The 23,476-nt window shown below is 71.4% G+C and overlaps 1 protein-coding gene across 1 annotated transcript; it reads right to left on the bottom strand.

Moving 5' to 3' along the window:
- Positions 1–10,968: 10,968 nt before the first annotated feature.
- On the bottom strand, positions 10,969–22,390 carry DES (desmin). Its single transcript, XM_075917676.1, has 9 exons — positions 21,766–22,390; positions 16,591–16,651; positions 16,181–16,276; positions 15,050–15,211; positions 14,730–14,855; positions 13,117–13,337; positions 12,882–12,925; positions 12,305–12,387; positions 10,969–11,995 (listed from the first exon to the last, which is right to left on the bottom strand). Exons 1-9 carry the CDS (start codon positions 22,305–22,307, stop codon positions 11,954–11,956), a joined length of 1,377 nt encoding a protein of 458 aa, XP_075773791.1. The 5' UTR covers positions 22,308–22,390; the 3' UTR covers positions 10,969–11,953.
- Between the last annotated feature and the right edge of the window lie 1,086 nt (positions 22,391–23,476).

Below are 23,476 nucleotides of genomic sequence, written 5' to 3'. Positions count from 1 at the left end.
GTCCCGGAGGCGGAGGGCGACCCCCAGGGGAGAGGGGCCCCCAAGAGAGGGTCCCCGCACTGGAGTGGCCCCTGCGAACGGGCTGGTCACTGCGCTGGAGGGGGGGGGGCTCCCCGAGAAGAGGCTGCTTCACTGGGGGGGGGGGTCCCGGAGGTCCCGCCCAGGAGCCGAGGGGCCAAGTGTGGGCACCACCTGTGAGCCGCGACACCAGCCCCCTTCGCCCCGTCCGGGACGTCCCTCTGCGTGGCAGGGCGAGTGCCTCACTGGCGATGGGAACCCCCCTGAGCCGCGGGGTCGGAGCCAGCCTGCACCCACCGGCTCTCGACTTTCCGTCCCAAGGGTGCCGGGGGGGAGCTGGTCTGCCAGGGGAGCCAGTTTAAAAGCAGCCCTGTGACGGCGTGTTGGGGTTCGCCTCACTCACTTAGGAAGCAGCCTGAGCAAGGGGCTGGGATTTAGGGCCCCAGGCTCCCCCATCTCAAGGGGGCTGAGGCATCCTAGGCCTGCCCTGGAACCAGATTCCATCTGTGCTGGGCTGTACCCTGGAGAGGCAATAAACTCCCCTGTTCTACTGGCTGGGGGAGTCTGTTCGGGGGTGCAGGAGGTGGGGGACCCCAACGCGCCACCACACTCAGTACCCGTCACTCCCGCCCCACAACCTGGGTCTCGACCCTCAATTCTCTGTGCTCCTGCTCTGGTGCCAAAGGCCCCCGGGGCGTGAGGGGTGAGGGAGTGAGGGGTACTGGCAGGGCTGGGGGGGTGGGGCTGGCAGGGGCTGTGGGGTGGGAGTGAGGGGCACTGGCAGGGCTGGGGGGGCAGGGCTGGCAGGGGCTGTGGGGCGGGAGTGAGAGGCACTGGCAGGGCTGGGGGGGCAGGGCTGGCAGGGGCTGTGGGGCGGGAGTGAGGGGCACTGGCAGGGCTGGGGGGGCAGGGCAGGACTGGCAGGGGCTGTGGGGTGGGAGTGAGGGGCACTGGCAGGGCTGGGGGGGCAGGGCAGGACTGGCAGGGGCTGTGGGGTGGGAGTGAGGGGTATTAGTGGTGCTGGGGGGACAGGGCTGGGGGAGCAGGGGCTGTGGGGCGGGAGTGAGGGGCACTGGCAGGGCTGGGGGGGCAGGGCAGGACTGGCAGGGGCTGTGGGGTGGGAGTGAGGGGTATTAGTGGTGCTGGGGGGACAGGGCTGGGGGAGCAGGGGCTGTGGGGCGGGAGTGAGGGGCACTGGCAGGGCTGGGGGGGGCAGGGCAGGGCTGGCAGGGGCTGCGGGCGGGAGTGAGGGGCACTGGCAGGGCTGGGGGGGCAGGGCTGGGCTGGCAGGGGCTGTGGGGCGGGAGTGAGGGGCGCTGGCAGGGCTGGGGGCAGGGCTGGCAGGGGCTGCGGGCGGGAGTGAGGGGCACTGGGGGGGCAGGGGCTGGGGGTAGAGGGGTGTTTCCCGGTGCCACGCTGCCCCCTGCTGGAGATGAGCAGCATTGTTGCAGCCACCTGCTGCCAGCCCCTCCCCCGGTGGCTGGCCCAGTGAGGGCCCCAGCTATAAATAGGGCCCCGCGTCGGCCGGGCGGGAATGCACCGACCATGCTGCCTCGGGGCGAGTCCAGGAGGGGCCAGGCGTGCGGGTCTGTCCACCCCGGCAGCTAGTCCCCTCCCTGCCCTTCCCCTGCCGGGCTGTCCGGGCTGGAGCAGCAGGGTCTCGGTGTGTGGGCGCCGGAGCCGTGCTCTCCAGGCTGGAGCAGCAGGGTCTCGGTGTGTGGGCGCCGGAGCCGTGCTCTCCAGGCTGGAGCAGCAGGGTCTCGGTGTGTGGGCGCCGGAGCCGTGCTTGCCAGGCTGGAGCAGCAGGGTCTCGGTGTGTGGGTGCCGGAGCCGGGCTCGCCAGGCTGGAGCAGCAGGGTCTCGGTGTGTGGGCGCCGGAGCCGTGCTCGCCAGGCTGGAGCAGCAGGGTCTCGGTGTGTGGGCGCCGGAGCCGTGCTCGCCGTGCTGCGTCCCGTGCGAGCGCTGCAGCCCTGCGGTTCCCCCGTGCGTGTGGCACGGCACCGCTCCCTGGATCGGGGCTGGCAAGATACAGCCCCGGGTTGGATCCAGCCCACCAAGCCTCCGGGTCTGCGCCCTGCTGGGGCCCAGGCACACAGCAGCCCCACGGCTTTCAGCGGCTGGCTGCTCCCTGTGGCTCTCTGCTCCGGGCGCGGGGGAGGGGCCGGCTTTGCGGAAAGTGGCCAATGGGAGCTGAGATTTTGTTGGGGGGGGCCAGTGTGCAAAGCCTCCCGCCCTGCCCCCCCCACCTGGAGTAGAGGGCCACAGGGGCAGCCAGCCATTTGGAGCAGGCAGAGCAGCTGCCTCAGGGAGCTGCAGGGCTGCTGGTCGGGAGCCACCTAGGTCAGTGCCTCCTGGCCTGCCCCAAACTCCCTGACCAGGCAGCCCCTTTCCGCCCAGGAGGCTGGGGGCGGGTCGAGCGGGGAGACTTGCTGCTTTGGGGGCAGGGGCAGGGCCCTGGCTCTGGGCCCCTCTCCCCAGGATGGAGGGTGCTGACGGCCCCTGGAGCCTGCGGGGCGGTGGCCAGAACAGCCCCTTGAGGGGGCCAGGAGAGGCTGCAAATTGGGAGGCGACCAGAGGAACTGGTGGGCCACTAGGACCCATTTGGCCAGCAAAGGTTCCCAGGGCCGGGCTCCCCTCCACGGAGCTGAGGCAGCTGCAAATAGACCTGGGAGCTAAGACTGAGGGGGCAGTGGGACTGGGGGAGGGGTGAGGGGCAGTGGGATCGGGGGAGGGATGTGACAGGACTGGGGAAGGGGAGGTGGGATGGGGGAGGGGTGGGACAGGCCTGAGGAAGGGGAGGTGGGACGGGGGAGGGGGCGGTGGGACTGGGGGAGGGGTGTGACAGGACTGAGGAAGGGGAGGTGGGATGGGGGAGGGGTGGGACAGGACTGAGGAAGGGGAGGTGGGACGGGGGAGGAGGCGGTGGGACTGGGGGAGGGGTGGGACAGGACTGAGGAAGGGGAGGTGGGACGGGGGAGGGGGCGGTGGGACTGGGGGAGGGGTGTGACAGGACTGAGGAAGGGGAGGTGGGATGGGGGAGGGGTGGGACAGGACTGAGGAAGGGGAGGTGGGACGGGGGAGGAGGCGGTGGGACTGGGGGAGGGGTGGGAAGGACTGAGGAAGGGGAGGTGGGACGGGGGAGGGGGCGGTGGGACTGGGGGAGGGGTGTGACAGGACTGAGGAAGGGGAGGTGGGATGGGGGAGGGGTGGGACAGGACTGAGGAAGGGGAGGTGGGACGGGGGAGGAGGTGGTGGGACTGGGGGAGGGGTGGGACAGGACTGAGGAAGGGGAGGTGGGACGGGGGAGGGGGTGGTGGGACTGGGGGAGGGGTGGGACAGGACGGGGGAAGAGGAGGTGTCATGTTACTGGATTTTGAGGGGAGCAGCCAGGTCACTGCTGCACCCATAGGTGGGTGTTGGCCCCAGAAAATGGTATAAAGGGGGGGCCATGTGGGGTGTTGAATAGAAGCTCACTGTCAGCTAATCCTATGTACGCTGGTCATGTGAGTGTAGAATGTCTGGGTGTGAAGTTATAAGCATGTACGTGTGTGGACACTGAAGATTTCCCTGCGTGTGGTTGAGCATTGGGCAGGGCCCGGCCTATGGACATGCTAATCAGCGAGGCCCTGTGGGACAATGGCCCTCAATGGGCCAAGGACACACCTCAAGAATGAGGGCGGACACCTGAGGGCTGCCAGCAGGGAACACAGGGATAGGCCTCTGGCCAGGTGACCTGCTGCAGCCAAGAAGAGGCCAGGAAGGAGTATAAATAGGCCATGTGGTTGCCTCCATCTTGGGTCTCAGCTCAGCACTTCATCCCAGAGGCAGCACTGCAGGGATTGAAGAGCCCGGAAGACCTGTGAACCCATCCTGATCCTAGGATGCGCAACAAGGACTTTTAAACCAGCAGCTGTAACATCTCTGCTAGAGCCTGCATCGAGGACTGGGAGATTCGGTGCATGTAACGTACTATCCTTTAACAACCTCACTCTCAGGCTTTTCTTTCTCATGGTAATAAACCTTTAGATATAGATTCTAAAGGACTGGCCCAGCGTGATTTGTGGGTAAGGTCCAGAGGGTAAATTGACCAGGGATCTGTGGCTGGTTTCTTGGGACCGGACAGAACTTGTTCGGGGTAGGTGGGATTGGGTGCTAGGACCCCCCACCGGTGTATGAGGCCCGGGGCCATCTGGGGCACGGATATTGCTGGGGTGTCGGAGGGGTTTTGCTCGGGAGGGTTCAGGCAGGTTGCTGAAGCGCTCTGTGGGACTGGTGTGTGGCCGGTTTGGAGAGGTCACCAGTCTGGGGGCTGTAAGGAGCCCCGGATTCGAGCAATTCGCCCTGAGCGGGCGCCCTCAGCTGTGCCCAGACACGGCCCGGTCTGTCACAGGAGGTGGGACGGGGGAAGGGGTGGTGGGATTGGGGGAGGGGTGTGTGACGTAGTGGGGGTACCTGGCTGGTTTCTATGCTGCTGGCTCTGGGGGAACCCCCACTGGCTGCCGTGGGGACCACGACCCAGCAAAACAGGATGAGTCACTATGCAAACCAGTGGCCAGACACCCCCCATGGAGAGGAACAAAGGAAGGTGGATGCTGCCCTGGCTGGGGGGCAGGGCTGGAAGAGGGGTAGTTAGTTCCTGGCTGGAAGGCAGGGAAGAAGGAGCTGGGGAGGGGGCTGGGACTCCCCTATCTCAAGGGGGGCACTGAGGCCTCTTAGCCCCAGTTCCTGTAACCAGATTACATCTGTGCTGCGCTGTGCTGGAGGAACAAGAAACAACCTCCATTCTACTGGCTGGTGAAGTCTGTTCATGCCATTTCGGAGGTGCAGGAGACGGGGGACCCCGACGCGCCGTCACAGGGTGTGACAGAACTGGGGGAAGGGGCGGTGGGACTGGGGGAGGGGTGTGACAGGACGGGGTAAGGGGCGGTGGGACTGGGGGAGGGGTGTGACAGGACGGGGTAAGGGGCGGTGGGACGGGGCAAGGGGTGTGACAGGACAGGACGGGGCAAGGGGCGGTGGGACTGGGGGAGGGGTGTGACAGGACGGGGGAAGGGGCGGTGGGACGGGGCAAGGGGTGTGACAGGACAGGACGGGGCAAGGGGCGGTGGGACTGAGGGAGGGGTGTGACAGGACGGGGGAAGGGGCGGTGGGACTGGGGGAGGGGTGTGACAGGACGGGGGAAGGGGCGGTGGGACGGGGCAAGGGGTGTGACAGGACAGGACGGGGTAAGGGGCGGTGGGACTGGGGGAGGGGTGTGACAGGACGGGGGAAGGGGCGGTGGGACGGGGCAAGGGGTGTGACAGGACAGGACGGGGTAAGGGGCGGTGGGACTGGGGGAGGGGTGTGACAGGATGGGGTAAGGGGCGGTGGGACGGGGCAAGGGGTGTGACAGGACAGGACGGGGCAAGGGGCGGTGGGACTGAGGGAGGGGTGTGACAGGACGGGGAAGGGGCGGTGGGACGGGGCAAGGGGTGTGACAGGACAGGACGGGGCAAGGGGCGGTGGGACTGGGGGAGGGGTGTGACAGGACGGGGGAAGGGGCGGTGGGACTGGGGGAGGGGTGTGACTGGACGGGGCAAGGGGCGGTGGGACTGGGGGAGGGGTGTGACAGGACAGGGGAAGGGGCGGTGGGATGGGGGAAGGGGCGGTGGGACTGGGGGAGGGGTGTGACAGGACGGGGGAAGGGGCGGTGGGACGGGGCAAGGGGTGTGACAGGACGGGGGAAGGGGCGGTGGGACTGGGGGAGGGGTGTGACAGGACGGGGCAAGGGGCGGTGGGACTGGGGGAGGGGTGTGACAGGACAGGGGAAGGGGCGGTGGGATGGGGGAAGGGGCGGTGGGACTGGGGGAGGGGTGTGACAGGACGGGGGAAGGGGCGGTGGGACTGGGGGAGGGGTGTGACAGGACAGGGGAAGGGGCGGTGGGACGGGGGAAGGGGCGGTGGGACTGGGGGAGGGGTGTGACAGGACGGGGGAAGGGGCGGTGGGACGGGGCAAGGGGTGTGACAGGACGGGGGAAGGGGCGGTGGGACTGGGGGAGGGGTGTGACAGGACGGGGCAAGGGGCGGTGGGACTGGGGGAGGGGTGTGACAGGACAGGGGAAGGGGCGGTGGGATGGGGGAAGGGGCGGTGGGACTGGGGGAGGGGTGTGACAGGACGGGGGAAGGGGCGGTGGGACGGGGCAAGGGGTGTGACAGGACGGGGGAAGGGGCGGTGGGACGGGGCAAGGGGTGTGACAGGACGGGGGAAGGGGCGGTGGGACTGGGGGAGGGGTGTGACAGGACGGGGGAAGGGGCGGTGGGACGGGGCAAGGGGTGTGACAGGACGGGGGAAGGGGCGGTGGGACTGGGGGAGGGGTGTGACAGGACGGGGCAAGGGGCGGTGGGACTGGGGGAGGGGTGTGACAGGACAGGGGAAGGGGCGGTGGGATGGGGGAAGGGGCGGTGGGACTGGGGGAGGGGTGTGACAGGACGGGGGAAGGGGCGGTGGGACGGGGCAAGGGGTGTGACAGGACGGGGGAAGGGGCGGTGGGACTGGGGGAGGGGTGTGACAGGACGGGGCAAGGGGCGGTGGGACTGGGGGAGGGGTGTGACAGGACAGGGGAAGGGGCGGTGGGATGGGGGAAGGGGCGGTGGGACTGGGGGAGGGGTGTGACAGGACGGGGGAAGGGGCGGTGGGACGGGGCAAGGGGTGTGACAGGACGGGGGAAGGGGCGGTGGGACTGGGGGAGGGGTGTGACAGGACGGGGCAAGGGGCGGTGGGACTGGGGGAGGGGTGTGACAGGACAGGGGAAGGGGCGGTGGGATGGGGGAAGGGGCGGTGGGACTGGGGGAGGGGTGTGACAGGACGGGGGAAGGGGCGGTGGGACGGGGCAAGGGGTGTGACAGGACGGGGGAAGGGGCGGTGGGACTGGGGGAGGGGTGTGACAGGACGGGGCAAGGGGCGGTGGGACTGGGGGAGGGGTGTGACAGGACAGGGGAAGGGGCGGTGGGATGGGGGAAGGGGCGGTGGGACTGGGGGAGGGGTGTGACAGGACGGGGGAAGGGGCGGTGGGACGGGGCAAGGGGTGTGACAGGACGGGGGAAGGGGCGGTGGGACGGGGGAAGGGGCGGTGGGACTGGGGGAGGGGTGTGACAGGACGGGGGAAGGGGCGGTGGGACTGGGGGAGGGGTGTGACAGGACAGGGCAAGGGGCGGTGGGACGGGGCAAGGGGCGGTGGGACTGGGGGAGGGGTGTGACAGGACAGGGCAAGGGGCGGTGGGACGGGGGAAGGGGCGGTGGGACTGGGGGAGGGGTGTGACAGGACGGGGGAAGGGGCGGTGGGACTGGGGGAGGGGTGTGACAGGACGGGGGAAGGGGCGGTGGGACTGGGGGAAGGGGTGTGACAGGACAGGGGAAGGGGCGGTGGGACGGGGGAAGGGGCGGTGGGACTGGGGGAGGGGTGTGACAGGACGGGGGAAGGGGCGGTGGGACTGGGGGAGGGGTGTGACAGGACGGGGGAAGGGGCGGTGGGACGGGGCAAGGGGTGTGACAGGACGGGGGAAGGGGCGGTGGGACTGGGGGAGGGGTGTGACAGGACGGGGGAAGGGGCGGTGGGACTGGGGGAAGGGGTGTGACAGGACAGGGGAAGGGGCGGTGGGACGGGGGAAGGGGCGGTGGGACTGGGGGAGGGGTGTGACAGGACGGGGGAAGGGGCGGCGGGACGGGGGAAGGGGTGTGACAGGACAGGGGAAAGGGAGGTGGGCGGTGGGATTGGAGGAGGGGGCAGTGGGACCAGGAAGGGGGAAAGGGCAGTGGGACTGGGGGAGGGGCAGTGGGACCAGGAGGGGGGAAGGGGCGTGGGGATCGAGGGCAGGGATGGTGGGGCTGGGGGAGGGGCAGTGGGACCAGGAGGGGGGAAGGGGCGTGGGGATCGGGGGAAGGGGCGGTGGGACTGGGGGAGGGGTGTGACAGGACGGGGGAAGGGGCGGCGGGACGGGGGAAGGGGTGTGACAGGACTGGGGAAAGGGAGGTGGGCGGTGGGATTGGAGGAGGGGGCAGTGGGACCAGGAAGGGGGAAAGGGCAGTGGGACTGGGGGAGGGGCAGTGGGACCAGGAGGGGGGAAGGGGCGTGGGGATCGGGGGCAGGGACGGTGGGGCTGGGGGAGGGGCAGTGGGACCAGGAGGGGGGAAGGGGCGTGGGGATCGGGGGCAGGGACGGTGGGGCTGGGGGAGGGGCAGTGGGACCAGGAGGGGGGAAGGGGCGTGGGGATCGGGGGCAGGGACGGTGGGGCTGGGGGAGGGGCAGTGGGACCAGGAGGGGGGAAGGGGCGTGGGGATCGGGGGCAGGGACGGTGGGGCTGGGGGAGGGGCAGTGGGACCAGGAGGGGGGAAGGGGCGTGGGGATCGGGGGCAGGGACGGTGGGGCTGGGGGAGTCCCGCCCTGAGCGCAGGCCAGTTAGTGGTGGACTGGGAGGGTCCGATGGCCCTACGGAGTCTGGGTTATTCGATTTCACCAGGCTCACTCCGCTAGCCCTGGCCGTGCACCGCGAGGGCCCAGAGACGCTGCCCCCACGGCAGGGGGCTGGGCACTGTGGCATGGGGGGGGGGCTGTCTGCTCTGTGACCCGGGGCCCCTGCGCTGGGAGGGGAGATTCTCACTGACTCTCCTAATGTGTATTCACCCAGACACCCGGGCTCAGCCCCCCAGGGAGAGACAAAGGGAGGGGGGGAGACCAGCACCTGGCTGGGGGCAGGGCTGGAGGAGAGTTTGAGTTTCTGGCTGGTATCCTGGGGGAAGCAGCCTGAGCAAGGGGCTGGGCTTTAGGGCCCCAGGCTCCCCCATCTCAAGGGGGCTGAGGCACCCTAGGCCCTGGAACCAGATTCCATCTGTGCTGGGCTGTACCCTGGAGAGGCAATAAACTCCCCTGTTCTACTGGCTGGCGGGGTCTGTTCGTGCCACTCCGGGGTGCAGGAGGCGGGGGACCCCGACATGACATCGCAGCATGCTACGAGCTTCAACTTTGCGCCCAGCGGTAGCGACCCCCCAATGGTTACTGCCTGACCCCCACGAGGGTGCATGTGCAACCCGGAAACGGGAGCATTTTTGTAAAGCGGCAGCACCACTGCCCCTTGAACATGCAGTCACATAAGAGTCCACTTGGCCCAGCCACGTGTGGTGCTAGGAAGAGTGCGTGTGACTCGATTTCCCTGCTCGGGCTGGCGCTTCCCCGGCTGCACATGAGTGTGAGTGCTGGCCGGGGGTGTTAAAGGCAAGACAGAGACGCAGATCAGCCTCTCGGCACCCAGCTTCCCAGGTGTGCAGAGAACGGCGGCAGGTCCCGCTTTGCACGGGGAGCTCTGAGTGTGGGGCTGGGCGTGGGGCACAGGGCTGGCTTGGGGAGACTCTGCTCGGTCGCTGGCCCAAGCCCAGAACTGGACGAGCCCGGCTGACCGTGGGCCTGGGGAGGGGCCAAGCCACATGGGGTGAGCCCCCGGGCACACTCACACCAGCAGGGCAGCCCTGGCACGTGGCTCCAAACACCCTCAGGGACGGGCTGGTCACAGCGAGAGCATGGGGGGGGGCCTCTATACAGCCGCGCACCTGTGTGAGGGGGGCTGGGGGGGCACAGGGAGCACTGGGGTGTCTGAGGGGAGGTGGGGGATGGGTTATAACCTCTCCCCTGTGTGAGAGGGGCTGGGGGGGCACAGGGAGCACTGGGGTGTCTGAGGGGAGGTGGGGGATGGGTTATAACCTCTCCCCTGTGTAAGGGGGCTGGGGGGTACAGGGAGCACTGGGGTGTCTGAGGGGAGGGGGGGGGATGGGTTATAACCTCTCCCCTGTGTGAGGGAGGCTGGGGGGGCACAGGGAGCACTGGGGTGTCTGAGGGGAGGGGGGATGGGTTAGAACCTCTCCCCTGTGTAAGGGGGGCTGGGGGGCACAGGGAGCACTGGGGTGTGTGAGGGGAGGTGGGGGATGGGTTATAACCTCTCCCCTGTGTAAGAGGGGCTGGGGGGCACAGGGAGCACTGGGGTGTGTGAGGGGAGGTGGGGGATGGGTTATAACCTCTCCCCAGTGTAAGCGGGGGCTGGGGGGCACAGGGAGCACTGGGGTGTGTGAGGGGAGGTGGGGGATGGGTTATAACCTCTCCCCTGTGTAAGGGGGGCTGGGGGGCACAGGGAGCACTGGGGTGTCTGAGGGGAGGGGGGATGGGTTATAACCTCTCCCCTGTGTAAGGGGGGTTTGGGGGGCACAGGGAGCACTGGGGTGTGTGAGGGGATGTGGGGGATGGGTTAGAACCTCTCCCCTGTGTAAGGGGGGGCTGGGGGGCACAGGGAGCACTGGGGTGTGTGAGGGGAGGTGGGGGATGGGTTAGAACCTCTCCCCTGTGTGAGGGGGGCTGGGGGGCACAGGGAGCACTGGGGTGTGTGAGAGGAGGTGGGGGATGGGTTAGAACCTCTCCCCTGTGTGAGGGGGGCTGGGGGGCACAGGGAGCACTGGGGTGTGTGAGGGGAGGTGGGGGATGGGTTAGAACCTCTCCCCTGTGTGAGGGGGGCTGGGGGGCACAGGGAGCACTGGGGTGTGTGAGAGGAGGTGGGGGATGGGTTAGAACCTCTCCCCTGTGTGAGGGGGGGCTGGGGGGCACAGGGAGCACTGGGGTGTGTGAGGGGAGGTGGGGGATGGGTTAGAACCTCTCCCCTGTGTGAGGGGGGCTGGGGGGCACAGGGAGCACTGGGGTGTCCGAGGGGTTTTGCCGGGGCGGTTCCTGCTGGCCAGGGGGCACTGACGCGCCCGGTGGCGCTGTGGGGGGTCCGCAGGCCTGGGCTGTCAGCGGCCCGGCTCTGAGCAGGTGGCCCTGGCGTGACTCCCAGGGGACGGGCCAGGGCCCCCCGGGCATGGAGGGGAGCTGGCGCTCGGCTTGTGGGGCTCCCAGCCCCTCGCGGGCGGGCGCTGGATCAGCAGGCAGAGGCGGCTGGTGCTCCCTTGTTTATTCAGCAGCCTGGGGGCGTCGCGTCCGGGGCGGGACGGGGGCCGCTCCCCCGCCTCTCGGCCTCAGTCCTTCTCCGCTGTCCCGCTCGCGCTCGCTCACCTACACGTCCCTCTCTTGCCCGCCCGGGTCCCCCCTCGCTCCCGGGGAGCCTGCCCGGTGCCGGCGCCCCTTGGCTTTGGTCCAGGCTGCAGAGCAGGGGGGCTGCCCGCCCCCGCCACCCCCAAACCACTCTCCCCTCCCGGGCTGAGCAGGAAGAGAGGCCAGCTCCGGGCGGCCGGGCCTGGGGCGGGCGAGACGGGCCCCTGCCAGGCCCGGTGCTGTGGCCTTGGCGTGTGCGTGTGGACAGGCATGGGGGTGGGTGCAGAGACAGTGGCTGGGAGCTTGCGCCCCCCCCGAGCAGGGGCCCGGTGTCCCCTGCACCCCAAGTCCAGCCCTGCTCCCAGCTTTGGGGCTCCTGGAGAAGCTCCCAACACAGCACTTGAGAAGCAGGAGAGGGAATGGGAGTGTGGGGGACACGGATGTGGGGGTCTGGGAGCACATGGGGCCCCCTGTGCGGGGGAGACAGATGCGGGGGTCTGGGAGATACAGGGCCCCTGTATTGCATGGGGGAGATGGATGTGGGGCCTGGGGGTACTTGGGGCTCCCCATTGCGTGGGGGAGATGGATGTGGGGCACAGGGGGCCCCCCTGTAGCGTGGGGGAGATGGACGTGGGGCCTGGGGGCACTCGGGGCCCCCTGTTGCGTGGGGGAGATGGATGTGGGGCCTGGAAGCTCTTGGGGCTCCCTGTTGCGTGGGGGAGATGGATGTGGGGCCTGGGGGCAGGGCCCCGCATTGAGTACAGGAGCCGGCCGTGGGGGCACAGGGCCCCCTGCCGGGAAGCGGTGCCCGGGGGCGAGGGGGCCGGGGCAGGAGGGGGTGACGAGGGCGTCGTGGGATCGGAAGGCGCCATCGTCTCCGCGGGCTCCATCTACAGCATCTCGTGCTTCTGCTCCGTGGCCTCGCTCACTACCTGCTTGGGGAGAGCCCGGGTGAGCCGGGAGCCTCAGGGACGGGCCCCGCCTGCTGGGGCCCCGCGCGGAGGGGGGGGGAAGGAGCCCTGCCCCCCTGCAGGCCGGCAGCCCCGCCCCCCATCCCGCCCCACCCCCCGGGGCAGGCTGGGGCCGGGGGCGCTCGCCCGGGGCGGGACTGAGCCGTCAGAGCGGCTGCCCAGCGTGAGCCCCCTCCAGGCTGCAGGGCCACACGGGGACCCTGGGGCCTGGGCTACTGGCCCACCCCACATCCCTGGCTAGGGGCCCTAGCCCGCCCGGCCCCCGCTCACCTCCCCGTCACGGGTCTCAATGGTCTTGATCATCACGGTCTTCTTGGTGTGAACCTCTGAGCCGCGCTGCTCCGGGCTGGTCTCTGCAGGGGGGGATCAGCCTGGGGTGAGGGGGGCCTGGGCCATGGGGGTGAGGGGCTGGGCACAGAGGGTGATGGGCCATGGGGCACAGGGGGTGGGGCCATGGGGCACAGGGGGCAGGGCCATGGGGGTGAGGGGCTGGGCACAGAGGGTGATGGGCCATGGGGCACAGGGAGGGGGGCCATGGGGCACAGGGGGCAGGGCCATGGGGGTGAGGGGCTGGGCGCAGAGGGTGATGGGCCATGGGGCACAGGGAGGGAAGCCATGGGGCACAGGGGGCGGGGCCATGGGGCACAGGGGGTGGGGCACAAGGCCAGGGGCAGGCAGGGCTCCAGTCTGGCTGGCCTGGGTAAAGCGGCAGGGGCCGGGCCGTGGCTGGCAGGAAGCTCAGGCAGCAGCCAGGGGCCCCCCTCCTCTCCCCAGGGCCACGCTCCTGCAGGGGCTCGGAGCAGCCAGGCCCCGCCGGGACGTCCCGCGCTGGGGGGGGCAGACTCACCCCGGAAGTTGAGCGCAGAGAAGGTCTGGATGGGGAGCGTGATCCTGCAACACAGGGAGGGGAAAGGGGTGAGCGACACCCCCCAGCCCAACCAGGTAACCCGCCCTGGGCCCCGGCGCTGCCCACGGCCGGCTGGGTGCCCTGGGGGGCGGTGCCCAGGCTCAGGCTGCAGGGCCGGCTGGGTGCCCTGGGGGCGGTGCCCAGGCTCAGGCTGCAGGGCCGGCTGGGCGCTCACCGGCTCTCCTCGCCCTCCAGCAGCTTGCGGTAGGTGGCGATCTCCACGTCCAGCGCCATCTTGACATTGAGCAGGTCCTGGTACTCGCGCAGGTGCCGCGCCATCTCGTCCTTCAGGTGCCGGATCTCCTCCTCCAGCCGCGCGATGGAGTCCTGGTAGCCGCCCGCCTCGCCTGCGAAGCGCTCCTCCAGCTCCCGCATCTGCCGCATCAGCGAGTCGTTCTGCAGCGACACCGGCGCGGGATGGCGTCAGGGTGTGCCTCAGTTTCCCCTCGGTGCAGCAGTGTCCCCGGGGGCGCCTCCTGCTCTCGGCGCCGGCTGCCTGGGGGTCACTGGAGAGGGGCTGGCAGAGGCGGGCCCCACAGGCAGAACTGGGAGCTGCTGGGCACACGGGGCCGACGGACGGGGAGACGGGGCCCAGCTTTGGGGTTCCCTGCACCGGGGCTGGGCTCCGGTGAGCAGCACAGCTACGGCTTTAACCCTCCAGGCTCCCCGGTGGGGCCCAAGGGATGACCACCTGCCTGCCCCAGGACGGTTCACGCCTCCCCGGGTCTGTCTCTGCTGGTGGGGGCGGAGGGCTGCAGGGCAGGGGTCCTGCCCAAGGAGGCAGTGAGGCCACGCGGCTTCCCCTGCTGGACAAGACCCCTGGGGGCCTGCCCCATGCTGGGGCTGAGGTACCACTCCCGGCGCCTGTGATGGGGGGGCAATGGGGGTGTGACGGCGAGTCGGGGTCCCCGACCCTGCCCCCCGGAGCAGCCAGAACAGCGTCCACCAGCCAGCAGAGCAGAGGGGGGTTTCCTGGGTGCCCAGCACAGACGGGAGGTGCCAATAGGAGGGGGCGGGACGCCCCAGAGCCCGTAAGGCGGGTGCCTGAGCCCCTGGTCTCCAAGCCCCCCCCCCCAGGAGTCTCCATCATATTTCCAGCCCCAGACTGAATCCTCCTCCCCCCACGTCCTTCCTTTGTCCCCCCCCCCCCCCAACCGGCCAGGGCAGTGTCTGGCCCCCCCGCTGGGCCGTGCTCACAGACAGGCCGTGGGGGCAGCCCCAGCCTAGCGCCCAGCGAGATGCCCCCCTGCATCACAGGGGGTAGCCCAATAGGTTGGGGGCGGTGTATGGGGGTCACTGCACAGAGCCCAGAGGGGCTGTCACCCCGTAAGAAGGGGGTTGGGGTAGAATCGTGGGAGCTGAGTGGGTTGGTGGATGTGACGAAGTGGGAACATTCTTAACGTTTTCTCTGAACAGCATGTGTGCCTCAGTTTCCCCATGGCACTACGCAAGTCTAGGGATGGGGGGATCTGAGTGTGTGACCCTGCACAGACCCCAGGGCCTGTGTGGCTGCGACCGGCCGACACCCTGTCCTGGTGGCCGGACCTGACCCCTGCAAGAGGCCAGCCGGGGGGCCAGAGAACAGAGATGGGTGACCCGTTTGCCGGGGCGGTGCGGGGGAAGGGTGGGTCCAAGGCTGGCTGCTGGCGGGCTCAAGCTCCGTCCTACGCTGGGTCCCGACACCTCACGACCCAGCTGTGGCACACGCCGGCTGGGGGCAGGGCTGTGACGGGGTCCCAGCGAGTGAGTGCCGGCTGGTGCCGCCCCCGGGCCGTGCCCACGGCTCACCGTGCCCTTGAGGGCGTCGATCTCGCAGGTGTAGGACTGGATCTGGTGCCGATACTCCATCATCTCCTGCTTGGCCTGGCGCAGCGCGTCGTTGTTCTTGCTGGCGGCCTGGGTCAGGTCCGACACCTGCGGGGGGGCAGCCGAGCGAGAGCCGTGACCGTGGGCACCGGGCTGGCACCGGACGGTGCTCGGGCAGCGGGTCGCTGGGCCGCCCCCCCGGCAAGGACTGGGAGCCGCTGGGAGCCAGCTCGGGGCAGGGCCGTGGTGGGAACCGAGGCCCCGCCCGGCCCCGCTCTCACTCCCCCGCTATCCCAACGGACCTTGGACTTGTACCACTCCTCGGCCTCCGAGATGTTCTTGGCGGCGATGTTCTCGTACTGGGCGCGGATGTCGCGCAGCGCGGCCGTCAGGTCCGGCTTGGACATGTCCATCTCCACCTGCACGTGCTGCTCCTGCAGCTGCGCCTGCAGGTCCCGGATTTCCTGGGGCCAGGACAGAGACCCAGCGGTGACCCTGGCCCCTGCCCAGCCCCGGCCCCCGGGCAGCAGCGAGCGAAGGTCAGAGAGCAGGAGGGGGGGCAGGGCTGCGGGGCAGCACTGGGGGTCCTGGGGCAGCACTGGGCCCCAGAGCAGTGGGCAGAGCAGGGCTGCACCCGGGGGGGCACGACGCCGCGTCGGGGACCCACCCACCCTGCCCCCCCGCAGCCAGAGGGGACTCTGAGCCGGGCCGTGGAGTAGAAGGTTCATCGTTCTCACAGACACGGTGCAGCGCGGGCCCCACGGTGCCCCCGGAGCCAGGGCAGAGCCTCGGCCTCTGGGGGGGGGTTCCCAGGCCCCTGGAACCCTCCCCCCGTCTGGACTAGTCTGCTCCCTTCATGCTTCCCCCGCCCAGCCCACCTCGACCCCCAGCAACTGGTCCCTCAGCCCCCAGGCGGCCCCGCCCCTCACCGTTCAGGTCCCACCCCCTAGCCGGGTGTCAGGCGGCTGGGCCGTGCCTACGTGCCCCCCTCAGCGAACACCCCCCACGGTTGGTTTGGAGCCCCTGGCTGGGGCTGGAAGTGACTCTGACTGAGCAATTTGCCCCAATTTCACCCTCCCAGCAGTGCCCCAGAGCACATTGTATATTACAGGGCCCTAGGGCAGAAATCAGGGTGTGGGAGGCCTGGGGCAGCCATTGGGGGCGGGGCCCTGGGGCAGCCATTGGGGGCGGGGCGCTGGGGCAGGGGCAGGGCTGCCATTGGGGGCGGGGCCCTGGGGCAGGGGCGGGGCAGCCATTGGGGGCGGGGCCCTGGGGCTGCCATTGGGGGCGGGGCCCTGGGGCAGGGGCGGGGCAGCCATTGGGGGCGGGGCCCTGGGGCTGCCATTGGGGGCGGGGCCCTGGGGCAGGGGCGGGGCTGCCATTGGGGGCGGGGCCCTGGGGCAGCCATTGGGGGCGGGGCCCTCTGGCCCTACCTCCTCGTGCACTTTCTTGAGGAAGGCGATCTCCTCCTGCAGCGCCTCGATGCGTCTCTCCAGGTCGATGCGCGCCAGCGTGGCCGCGTCCACGTCCTGCGGGCAGGCAGCCAGGCTGAGCCGCGTGCTGGCCGTGGGGTCACCCGGGGGCGGGGCGGGGCGGGGCAGAGCCGTTCCGGGCCCCCACGAGTCCCTCCTGCGGGGCTGGGATGGGGGGGCTCTGAGCCCCACAGGCCGCCCTCCCCACAGAGCAGCGGAGCCCAGGGTGCTGGTGCTAGCAGCAGGGGAGCCCAGCCTGGCCGGACGCCGGACACCCCTGGCCTGAGGAGTCCCCAGGCTCTGACCCATCCCCCATGACCAGGCTGCAGCTGCAGGAGGCCCCGTCCCCCGTCCCCCGTCCCCGCACTCACTGCTCGGAAGGCCGCCAGGTTGTTCTCCGCTTCCTCCTTCAGCTGGATCTCCTCCTGCAGCCTGGGGGGAGAGGGGGTCAGGGCCACACGCTGCCCAGGCGGGGGGGGGATTTCACCCCTCTGGTTCTGTGAGTTCTACTGACCTGTCCTAACCCGGGCGTGTGCCTCAGTTTCCCTGGGTGCGGCACCAGTGGCGAGATGGGGCTGGGAATTTCAGTGACAGCCTCCCCCCACACACACTGGTGGGTCCCCTTTGTGGCCTGCGCCCGGGAGCGGGGGGCCTGGCTGTGGGGCTGGGAGCAGGAGCTTGGGGGTCAGGGAGGGGGCAGGGCCCTGGCTCTGGGCCCCTCCCCCTGGCTGGGCTGCCCTGACTGCCCCCAGGCCCTGTGCTGCCCCCTGCGCCACGCTGGGTCCCTGGGATCAAGAACCCCCTGCGCTCCCTGCTGGCTGCAAGCCCCCTGGCTGTGGGTGGGGGGCAGGGATGGGGTGGGGGGCCTGAAGCTGTGTGGGGGGGCAGGCAGCCGGAGGCTGTGGGCAGGGGGCAGACAGCCCAAGGCTGCGTGTAGGGGGCAGGGGGGCAGGGGCCTGAGGCTGCGTGTAGGAGGCCAGGGGGCCCAATGCTGCTGGTGAGGGGCAGGGATGGGGTGAGGGGCAGACGGCCCAAGGCTGCGTGTAGAGGGTGGGGGGCTCGAGGCTGCGTGTGGGGGGTAGGGATGGGGGGGGCAGACGGTCCGAGGCAGCGTGTAGAGGGTGGGGGGGGCAGGGGCCCGAGGCTGCGTGTGGGGGTAGGGATGGGGGGGGCAGACGGCCCAAGGCTGTGTGTAGAGGGTGGGGGGCTCGAGGCTGCGTGTGGGGGGTAGGGATGGGGGGGGGCAGACGGTCCGAGGCAGCGTGTAGAGGGTGGGGGGGGCAGGGGCCCGAGGCTGCGTGTGGGGGTAGGGATGGGGGGGGCAGACGGCCCAAGGCTGTGTGTAGAGGGTGGGGGGCTCGAGGCTGCGTGTGGGGGGTAGGGATGGGGGGGGCAGACGGTCCGAGGCTGCGCGTAGGGAGCAGGGGGGCCGGGGCCCAAGGCTGCGGGGGGGGCGGGGGAGGCCGAGGCTGCGGGGGCGGGCGAGCTGGACGCCGGAGGCCCGGGTTCCGCATTCCCGGGCTGGCCGGGGGCCAGGGCTGGGCCTCCCCTTCCCTATTATAGTCAAAGGCGAGAGCCGGGCACAAGGCTGAGGCCCCGTGGCCGCCTGCCCCTGCCTTGTAGGGGAGCAGGCCGGGCGGGGGTGGGGGCGGGGGCATGGGGGGCGGGGAGAGGAGACCGAGGGACACAGGGTGCCGATGTGGGGGAGGGGGACACGGAGCCCAGCTTCTCAGACGGGGGCAAGAAGGGGTGGCGGGTGCATGGTGCGCAGGGGAGCCCGGCGATGAGAGGGGGGAGGGGAGCACTGGGGGCGCAGAGACCTGGATGCAGACAGGAGAGGGGAGCGCTGGGGGCCCAGGGACCCGGATGCAGACGGGGGAGGGGAGCTGTTGGGGTGCAGGGACCCCGGATGCAGACGGGGGAGTTGAGCACTGGGGGCCCAGGGACCCGGATGCAGACGGGGGAGGGGAGCTGTTGGGGTGCAGGGACCCCGGATGCAGACGGGGGAGTTGAGCACTGGGGGTGCAGGGACCCGGATGCAGATGGGGGAGGGGAGCACTGGGGGCCCAGGGACCTGGATGCAGACGGGGGAGGGGAGCTGTCGGGGCGCAGGGACCTGGATGCAGACGGGGGAGGGGAGCTGTCGGGGCGCAGGGACCTGGATGCAGATGGGGGAGGGGAGCTGTGGGGGCCCAGGGACCCGGATGCAGATGGGAGAGGGGAGCTGTGGGGGCCCAGGGACCTGGATGCAGACGGGGGAGGGGAGCTGTCGGGGCGCAGGGACCTGGATGCAGACGGGGGAGGGGAGCTGTCGGGGCGCAGGGACCTGGATGCAGACGGGGGAGGGGAGCAGTGGGGGCGCAGGGACCTGGATGCAGACAGGGGAGGGGAGCAGTGGGGGCGCAGGGACCCGGATGCAGACGGGGGAGGGGAGCTGTCGGGGCGCAGGGACCCGGATGCAGACGGGGGAGGGGAGCAGTGGGGGCGCAGGGACCTGGATGCAGACGGGGGAGGGGAGCAGTGGGGGCGCAGGGACCTGGATGCAGACAGGGGAGGGGAGCGCTGGGGGCCCAGGGACCCGGATGCAGACGGGGGAGGGGAGCTGTCGGGGCGCAGGGACCTGGATGCAGACGGGGGAGGGGAGCTGTCGGGGCGCAGGGACCTGGATGCAGACGGGGGAGGGGAGCAGTGGGGGCGCAGGGACCTGGATGCAGACGGGGGAGGGGAGCAGTGGGGGCGCAGGGACCTGGATGCAGACAGGGGAGGGGAGCGCTGGGGGCCCAGGGACCCGGATGCAGACGGGGGAGGGGAGCTGTCGGGGCGCAGGGACCTGGATGCAGACGGGGGAGGGGAGCGCTGGGGGCCCAGGGACCCCAGGCGCTCAGTGCGAAGGGGGTGACCATGGGGTCCCGGCGGGGGGGCTGACTCCAGCTGCTCCGTGCCGTGTGGTTCAGTGATGTTCAGAGACCGAGCCCCCCCCGCTGGGCTCAGGGCTTGGGGCTGGCCCTGGCTTGGTGCTCTAGGGCAGCCGGGGCCCTGGAGAGGAGCTGAGGGGCCCTAGTGGGGTTGTGGGAGCAGCTGGGGGGCTATGGGAGGGCCTGTGAAAGCCAAGTCCTGTGGGGCGGGGCTCCCCACAGTGGGCGGGGCAGGGCGGGGAGGGGCGGGGCTCCCCACAGTGGGCGGGGAGGGGCGGGGCTCCCCACAGTGGGCGGGGCAGGGCGGGGAGGGGAGGGGCTCCCCACAGTGGGCGGGGAGGGGCGGGGCTCCCCACAGTGGGCGGGGCAGGGCGGGGAGGGGCGGGGCTCCCCACAGTGGGCGGGGCGGGGAGGGGCGGGGCTCTCCCACAGTGAGCCTGCTGTGCACCAGCTGTTGTGGTCTGGCCCCTAGAGCAGAGACGCCCCCTTGTGCATCCCAAGCCGGCCCAGCCCATGGGGCCAGAGCTCTGTGGGGCTCCCTCAGCAGGACGAGCCCTTCCCCCGGGCCCCTAGACCGGGGACACAAACAGAGGCAGGTGGGAGGGGAGGCTACTGGGGAGACTCCTGGGTGTTAAGAATGGCTGGGGGCTGGGGGCTGTGGGTGGGGCTGAGGGCAGGGCTGGGTGTTCAGGGCGGGGGTGGGGGCTGAGCACTGGGGCTGGGTGCTGAGGGCCGGAGCTGAGGGCTGGGGAGGGGCTGGGTGCTGGGGTGGGGGCTGTGACCAGGGGTGGGGGCTGTGGGCTGGGGCTGGGTGCTGAGGGCCGGAGCTGAGGGCTGGGGAGGGGCTGGGTGGTGGGGTGGGGGCTGTGGGCCGGGGCTGGGTGCTGAGGGCGGGGGCTGAGGGCAGGGCTGGGTGCTGAGGGCGGGGGTGGGGACTGGGTGCTGAGGGCGGGGGGTGGGGGCTGAGGGCGGGGCTGGGTGCTGAGGGTGGGGGTGGGGGCTGTGGGCGGGGGCTGAGGGCAGGGCTGGGTGCTGAGGGTGGGGGTGGGGGCTGAGGGCGGGGGTTGGGTGCTGAGGGCGGGGGTTGGGGGTGGGGCTGGGTGCTGGGGGCTGGGGGCAGGGGCTGGGGGCGGGGGTGTGGGCTGAGGGCTGGGGGTGGGGGCTGTGGGCAGGGCTGAGGGCTGGGTGCTGAGGGCAGGGGCTGAGGGCAGGGCTGGGTGCTGAGGGCGGGGGCTGAGGGCGGGGGTGGGGGCTGGGGGCTGAGGGCGGGGGCTGGGGGCAGGGGTGGGGGCGGGGCTGGGGGCTGGGGGCTGAGGGCGGGGGTGGGGGCAGAGGGCGGGGGGCACACAGGACCTCTGGCCTGGCTCGCCCAGAGCATGTGGCAGTGGGTTATGGACAAGCAGGAAGGGGGCCGGCGCCTGGCACGGGGTGCTCTGCCCCATCTGTCTCGCTGGCCGGGCTGGGGGTGCAAGGCAGCTCCAGGCCCCCCAAGGCTCCCCTGCTGAGGGGCTGACCCCCTGGGGTTCTCGGCACACGGACGGTGGGTTACAAGAGGGCCAGCCCCCTCGGGGGTGTTCCCCGCTCCCCCCAGCAGCTGCACAGAGGACCTGGGCTCCGGGGCAGAGCTCTGCACGTGGATGGGACAGAGCAGCTGGGGATGGCGCTGGGCAGAGAGCAAACCAGGGAGGGGGCAGGGCAGGGGCACCAAAGTCGGGGGGGATGGGCACAGGGTTGGGTGTTCATGGGGGGAGGGCTGGGAGGGGCAGGCTGTGACGGCGAGTCGGGGTCCCCGACCCTGCCCCCCGGAGCAGCCAGAACAGCGTCCACCAGCCAGCAGAGCAGAGGGGGGTTTCCTGGGTGCCCAGCACAGACGGGAGGTGCCAATAGGAGGGGGCAGGACGCCCCAGAGCCCGTAAGGCGGGTGCCAGAGCCCCTGGTCTCCAAGCCCCCCCCCCCAGGAGTCTCCATCACATTTCCAGCCCCAGACTGACCCCTCCTCCCCCCACGTCCTTCCTTTGTCCCCCCCCCCCCCCAACCGGCCAGGGCAGTGTCTGGCCCCCCTGCTGGGCCGTGCTCACAGACAGGCAGTGGGGGCAGCCCCAGCCTAGCGCCCAGCGAGATGCCCCCCACATCACACAGGCGCAAGGGCGGGGCAGGGGCGGGCGCAGGGTCGGTAGGGGGCGGGCACAGGGCGGGGGGGGCAGGGGCAGGCACAGGGCGGGGGCAGGGCAGGGCCGGGGCAGGGGCAGGCACAGGGCGGGGGGGCAGGGGCAGACACAGGGCGGGGGCAGGGCAGGGCCGGGGCAGGGGCAGGCACAGGGCGGGGGGGCAGGGGCAGGCACAGGGCGGGGGCAGGGCCGGGGCAGGGGCAGGCACAGGGCGGGGGGGCAGGGCAGGGCCGGGGGGCGGGCACAGGGCAGGGGCAGGGCCGGGGCAGGGGCAGGGGCAGGCACAGGGCGGGGGCAGGGCCGGGGCAGGGGCAGGCACAGGGCGGGGGCAGGGCAGGGCCGGGGGGCGGGCACAGGGCAGGGGCAGGGCCGGGGCAGGGGCAGGGGCAGGCACAGGGCGGGGGCAGGGCAGGGCCGGGGGGCGGGCCCCAGGCCGGAGCCCCGCCCGCCAGGCCCCGCTCACCTCTGCTTGAGCTTGTGCAGGTCGTCGAGCAGGTTGTCGCGCTCCACGTCCACGCGGGCCCGCTGGCTGGTGAGCGTGTCCACCTGGAGGCGCAGGGCCCGCAGCTCCTCCTCGTACAGCTGGGCCACGCGGGTGGGCTCCTTGCCCTTGAGCCGGTTGACCTCGGCCACCAGCAGGCCGTTCTGCTGCTCCAGGTAGCGCACCTTCTCGATGTAGCTGGCGAAGCGGTCGTTCAGCTCCTGCAGCTCCACCTTCTCGTTGGTGCGGGTCTGCAGGAACTCCTGGTTCAGGGCGTCGGCCAGGCTGAAGTCCAGCAGCTCCCCGGCGCCCTGGTAGGAGCGCAGCGGGGCCACGCGGGTGACGCGCAGGCTGGCCAGGCCGGGCCCGGCGCCGGCGCCCCGCGACACCTGGTAGACGCGGGAGCTGACGGAGCTGGCGGAGCCCTTGCTGCCCAGGGAGGCGCGGGAGAAGGCCGGGGAGCCCCCGCCGAAGGTGCGGCGGTAGGACGAGACCCGCTGGCTGGAGGAGTACGACTGGCTCATGGTGGCGGCCGGCGGGAGCCCAGGCGGAGACTGCGGAGCCGGAGCTGGAGCCGAGGGAGAGGAGTCGGGGAGGGCCCCGGGCTCCGGCTATTTGTATCCCTCTGACATCAGCCGGCCCTGCCCCGCCGGGACTGACAGCACAGACAGCTGGGCCTCCGGGGGAGTGAGGGGCGGGGGCTGGCTGGACAGGAGGGGAGCTGCCGCCAGGCCCCCTGGACCGCCAGCCCGGGCCCCACCCCAGCCCAGGGCCCCTGACCCGCCCCACCCTCTGCCCCTGCCTGTGGGGTGGGGAGGGTCTGCGGCTGAGGGGAGGTGCTGCCCGGGCCCCCAAAGGACACCCGAGGGGGGCAGGGTGCCCTGGGCCGGTGCCGGTGCCGGGCCAATGCAGGCCCTGGGGAGAACCCCCGGGCACGCTGCGGGGCCTCGCTCTGCCACAGCGGGGCCCCTGGGGACACGGGCAGAGCAGCTCAGGCCCCGGCACCTGCCTGAGAGGCCGGGTGCCCCCCAACGGGCCCTTCTGCCCCCCCACCCCCGTCTGCAGCCCGGTGTGGCCCAACCGTCCCCCCCAGCCGCTCTGGCCCAGGCCCACGGGAACCGGCCTGTGCCGCAGGCCATGGGGCTCGCCAGGCCGCAGCGACTGCCCGGGCACAGGCTGGGCCAGCCCACGCCAGCTGAGTCACTCTGGGACGGGTGACAGGAGCCCTCTCGTGGTGCCCCCGGGCGGGGGAGGAGCTGCGCCCTGGCCAGCACATGCCTGGGGCAGGCAGCTCGGGCCCGAAATAGCTGGTGGCTCACGCCAGCCCCGTGCTCCGTATTTATAGCCAGGAGCTGGCGGGCGCGGGCCAGACGCCCCCTGCTCCCGGCAAGCGGCTGCAGCCGGGCGGGGCTCCCGCTGACTTGCTGTTTGACAAGGGGCGCACCCCAGCCCCCGCCGGCGCCTCAGCGCCCCCGTCACACGGCTCTGGGGACGGGCGACGTGCCCCCCGGGACCTGCTCGGACAGGCCCTGATGGCAGCAGAGCAGAGCCCATGCCAGGCCGTGGGAGTCCTGCCCGTGGCCCCCGGCTCGGTGCCAGGCCGCGGGAGTCCTGCCCGTGGCCCCCGGCTCGGTGCCAGGCCGCGGGAGCCCTGCCCGTGGCCCCCGGCTCGGTGCCAGGCCGCGGGAGTCCT

Source organism: Pelodiscus sinensis, unplaced genomic scaffold, assembly GCF_049634645.1.
Source record: "Pelodiscus sinensis isolate JC-2024 unplaced genomic scaffold, ASM4963464v1 ctg97, whole genome shotgun sequence".
Lineage (NCBI taxonomy): Eukaryota > Metazoa > Chordata > Testudines > Trionychidae > Pelodiscus > Pelodiscus sinensis.
This window is presented reverse-complemented; position numbering and strand designations above follow the sequence as displayed.

Bases quoted from the DNA above. Each gene is read 5' to 3' on its own strand.
- DES (XM_075917676.1), bottom strand. From the start codon at position 22,307: ATGAGCCAGTCGTACTCCTCCAGCCAGCGGGTCTCGTCCTACCGCCGC. The intron at 14,856-15,049 runs GTCCGTTGGGAT...GCCCCCCCGCAG, and splicing joins AGGAGTGGTACAAGTCCAAG to GTGTCGGACCTGACCCAGGC. The intron at 12,388-12,881 runs GTGAGTCTGCCC...CCCCCCCTGCAG, and splicing joins CTCTGCGCTCAACTTCCGGG to AGACCAGCCCGGAGCAGCGC.